The sequence below is a fragment of the Gymnoscopelus braueri genome (genome assembly GCF_963280865.1).
Source record: "Gymnoscopelus braueri genome assembly, chromosome: 18".
NCBI lineage: Eukaryota > Metazoa > Chordata > Actinopteri > Myctophiformes > Myctophidae > Gymnoscopelus > Gymnoscopelus braueri.
The window spans coordinates 37,110,578-37,114,733 of record NC_137618.1 but is presented as its reverse complement, the minus strand read 5'-3'; the positions used below and the strand labels follow the sequence as shown (position 1 = coordinate 37,114,733).

Here is a 4,156-nt window from a genome sequence, read left to right as displayed (position 1 = left end):
TGAACAATATATACATACATATTGCAATGCAGATCTCATATACGTATGTCAAGTTGGTGATTGGTGTTTTGCCCCGTCTCATACCTGATTACACAACTAAATTCAAATGTTCCAGTTCTCTAAAGGGCAGATCCAGAGCACAGGAGAAGTGCATTGTGGTGTGCAGCAGATTTAATAACGAGTGCTTTTGAAATGGGTACATTTGTGTGTACCACCTTGTAGTGAGGTTTGCTGTACAGTGCAAGCTAAGTAATGTTTTCCAAATTCCTGCTAAACCCGGTGAGTCAGTGAGTTTGCTTGTCACTGCATTATCAGAGCTGTGGCATTTACATGAACTTTTTGAGATATAACATACTTGATACAGTTTTGATTGATTGTTCCTTAATTTGTCCCTATTTGGAGCATAGGTCCTTGTGTACTTTGTGTGTTGCAAATCTATTGCAATGAGGCTGTCTGTTTGTATATGTATGTATGTATGTATGTATGTATGTATGTATGTATGTATGTATGTATGTATGTATGTATGTATGTATGTATGTATGTATGTATGTATGTATGTATGTATGTATGTATGTATGTATGTATGTATGTATGTATGTATGTATGTATGTATGTATGTATGTAACTCTGAAAGACTCAATACACTGTATTATCATTGAATCACAACAGAAGTTCATGACACTTGCAATTTGGTGGTCAAAGGTCAAGTTCATGAAGGTCAATTATTGATTAGCACAATATCGTTCATATCTTCTGCACTATTCATCGTAGAAGGATGATTGCATATGAAAGGACAATTTTTTAGGACACCGAGGTCATTTGGCGATGGGCCAGATGGCTCAACTGTGCACACCTCTAGTTTGCCCCTGTTTTGAATGATTTTTTTAGGCAGTTTTTTTTCCTTTTCTCTAATTCGACAGGACAGTGCAGAGAGACGAAACAAAGGACATAAATGGCAGAAGACATGAAACACAGTCAGAAATGAACCAGGGACATTTTGATTATGTGGACAACACATTATCCTGTCAGCTACCGGCTGACAACTACCATCCCTGCCCTTCTGGTAGTCCTTTGGATTCATTTCATGAGCAATGTTTGTTACAGTACAAAAATTAGTGACTAAGCAAAAGTATGTTTTCATCTGTGGGTTTTTTGTGGAAAACGTTTTGGAATTTGCTTCTTTGTCACAGTTCATGGTTTTGTTCTTTGAAGCATCCAGAGGTGAATAAAAAACATATTATAAATACATCAAACAAATTTTTGTCTCACCCACGGATTAAATCCTCTGATTTACATGGGAGATAAACCTCCGCAGCAGTTTGTGATTTTACAAAACTCAGAGAGGCTGACAGTTCAATCACCATTGTTCTGCCAGCATAGATGAAGAAAGAATGCTCCTCTTTGTCAGTCTCCTATGAGCATCCCTCCTCCTCTGTGCCCCAGTTTTGGCATGTGTGGCAAACCACGAAGTAAGCCACAGTCAAGTAAAGTAGTTATCAGCAGGTACCTCATTGTCTGTATGGCTGAAGTCAGTATAACACTAAAACAAGAGCCTTTTGCTGATCCCACAACACTTTTCTTCCTCTGTACAGAGCGAATGGTGTGCTCTTTGCTTCAGTGCTCCAGCACAGGAAATCGGGTGAATTAAGTCACCAGTATGAATCATTCCTCTGTCCCCCAGGGGTGGAAATGGTCAGGTCCCAGTAGCATTTTCCCCAGCCTCTGCAGAACCCAGGGGTACCAATGCAGCCCATCACTCTGTGGTTCTGAAGCTCCGACTAGGCTCTGGAAGAATCTCAATGGAGCCAGGGCCCAGTGGGCTAAATTATGCTGGTCCACAGCAGCATAGCAGGATGCCAAAACTGAATCCACCACTATAGAACCATGCTGGGTCAGTGGTGCGTACAACCCCGTGCTCCTGCGCGTCCCAACGTAAGTGACGGCTGACAGCACAGGTTCTGACCCCGCTCCCCCTTGCGACGTTAGCACATATTGTCCCGGCTGTACCTCGCTTGCAAACACCGTCCTTAAATCTGCACTGCCTGCCCGACAAGAACCACGTTCCTCTCTGGACCCCCAAAATGTCCCCTCAACTGTCTGGTCATTTAACCCCTGAGTGCAGTTCCTGTCTGTGACAAAGATTAGGTGTGCAGCAGTGAGCGTGACTTCCTGTCCCGCGGCAGTTCCGATGACATAGAAGGTCTTTGTGGCGCTGGGCTGACGATCCAGGAAGGACAACACGGGACTGTAGAGAAGCGGGCCACGTCCGTCCGATGCTGAGGAAACCAGGACGCGGTCGCCTGGGCGAAGGTCACAAACCTGCCTGGTGGCCCCGCCTTCTAGGATCACCTGAGCATCACCTGGGAAACAGCCCCCCGTTTTCGCTGCCACTGAATGTTCTGTAGATATACACAGAGAGAGAAGATTCCTTTTAGTCCATTTCATTTCATTACTTAGTATTGTTTTAATTAATTTAATGTGAAGGGAGATTGAAACCTTCAGAGAGAGATGGGGTTGCATAGAAAAAAACAAGTGGGGGGTGGATACAGTAGAAGCCATGACAGAAGTTAATCCAAACCTGCATTTTGTTTAGCAATACAACTGCTGCCCACACCACAGAATTGCTCTGCAGCATGGAGCTATCATGCAACGTCTCTGATGGCTGAATCTGTAAGTTATTGTAGTTTACTAAGGGATCTATAAAAGCAGATGAGACTTTGACTCTGGCTCAAGGACAAGTTTATCTCAGTGCAGATCTCAGCGTAGATTGTTAACAAATGAAATGGGAGGCATGTTCAAATCAACATGAACCTGCAACATACAAATGCAGCCATCACATCTTGATATTGCTTGCACTGCAGGGAGCAGGGAAACGTTACTGGATTCAACCCCAGAATGTTTTTTTTTGGGAAATTCTGCTCTCATCAGCAAGTGCATGAGCTAATTCGATGAGTTGACACAATTCTTGTGTTACAAATGGCTTTGGAGCTTGCAGCACAAATGGAGGATAGATGCATCTATCTATCTGTCTGTCTGTCTGTCTGTCTGTCTGTCTGTCTGTCTGTCTGTTTGTTTGTTTATGTCTGTCTGTAATAGATCATCTATCTATTAATCAATCTATTACTTTTTTTCCTTTTCCCCCGTTGGATTAAAATTGTGTTTGGCCACTTATGTAGTGCAGCCTCATAACTCGTTCCCCATGAAACTCATTTAAAGTTCATCGTCTAGGTTCAGGCCTGGACGCCAGCCAGTATTTCCTTTGTACATGTCATGGCATGTTTTTGGTTTTGTTTGACCAAAGTGGCCCTTTAAGAAACAGTGAGACATGTCAGTGGGACTTGGTAGTCAGTAAGAGCTAATGGATAACCAGCTGATTGTATCACCACAGCCCCAACAGTGCCTGGGGTTAGACTGAGAGAGGCACACAGGGAATTGGACGGATCAGGCTCTTACTGTATGTATGTAGACAACAGCAGCATGCCAGTATGGGTCAAGTCTCAAACTGGGTCATATGGGTATTTGTTGCTTTGTCGCTAAAGTGTATGGAAATGCTTTAATGGAAGCTTGGGTGGAAGCACTGATTGTCAATATGGAAAAAGAACAAAGGGAATGGGTACAGCAAAGACATAAATAAATACAAAGAAAAATGATAGGACATTGTTATTAACAGAATGCAATAGATTTGTGTTTATATGTTGGTGGTGGTTGGTGGCAGGTTTCCTAGTCTTAAGGAAAGCCAAATATTTGTCCAAGGTGTGTGTGTCTGTAAGCCTGAGGGCCAGGGGAAAGGAGAGCTGAGACTGGGATGAGATAAGACCCAGATAAGAGATCTGAGAGAAACCTACCTACTGGAGGAAAAGCAATGGCAATGGCATTGCAAGAAGAGGGAGAGAGTTAATCATCTCACAGCAAAGTGGCCAAACAACTCACACATAGCAGCATCAAACCCAGGTGTAGTCAGGCATGGCTGAATGCATTTCTAAAAGGTCTCAGATATTGGAACTATGTCAGCTGCTGTGGCATGGCCTCGAGAGAGGGGCAAACGCATTGGTAAACTAAACTAAAAGCCGATGAGCCTTATTTCTTATCTGCTATTTGGTCACTTGAATTGACCATTTCAAATAATTTGAACAATTGAAATAACCTACCATGTAAA

General features: G+C 42.9%; 1 protein-coding gene across 1 annotated transcript in view; it reads right to left on the bottom strand.

Moving 5' to 3' along the window:
• Nucleotides 1–755: 755 nt before the first annotated feature.
• LOC308105603 (indian hedgehog B protein-like) overlaps nucleotides 756–4,156 on the bottom strand; it is a gene marked incomplete at its 5' end in the record, with an annotated part of 8,411 nt that continues 5,010 nt past the window's right edge. Inside the window, one exon of the mRNA XM_080456434.1 lies at nucleotides 756–2,399. Within this exon, the coding sequence (XP_080312560.1) occupies nucleotides 1,663–2,399 (737 nt within the window). The 3' untranslated portion in view covers nucleotides 756–1,662. The remainder of the gene's footprint in view (nucleotides 2,400–4,156) is intronic.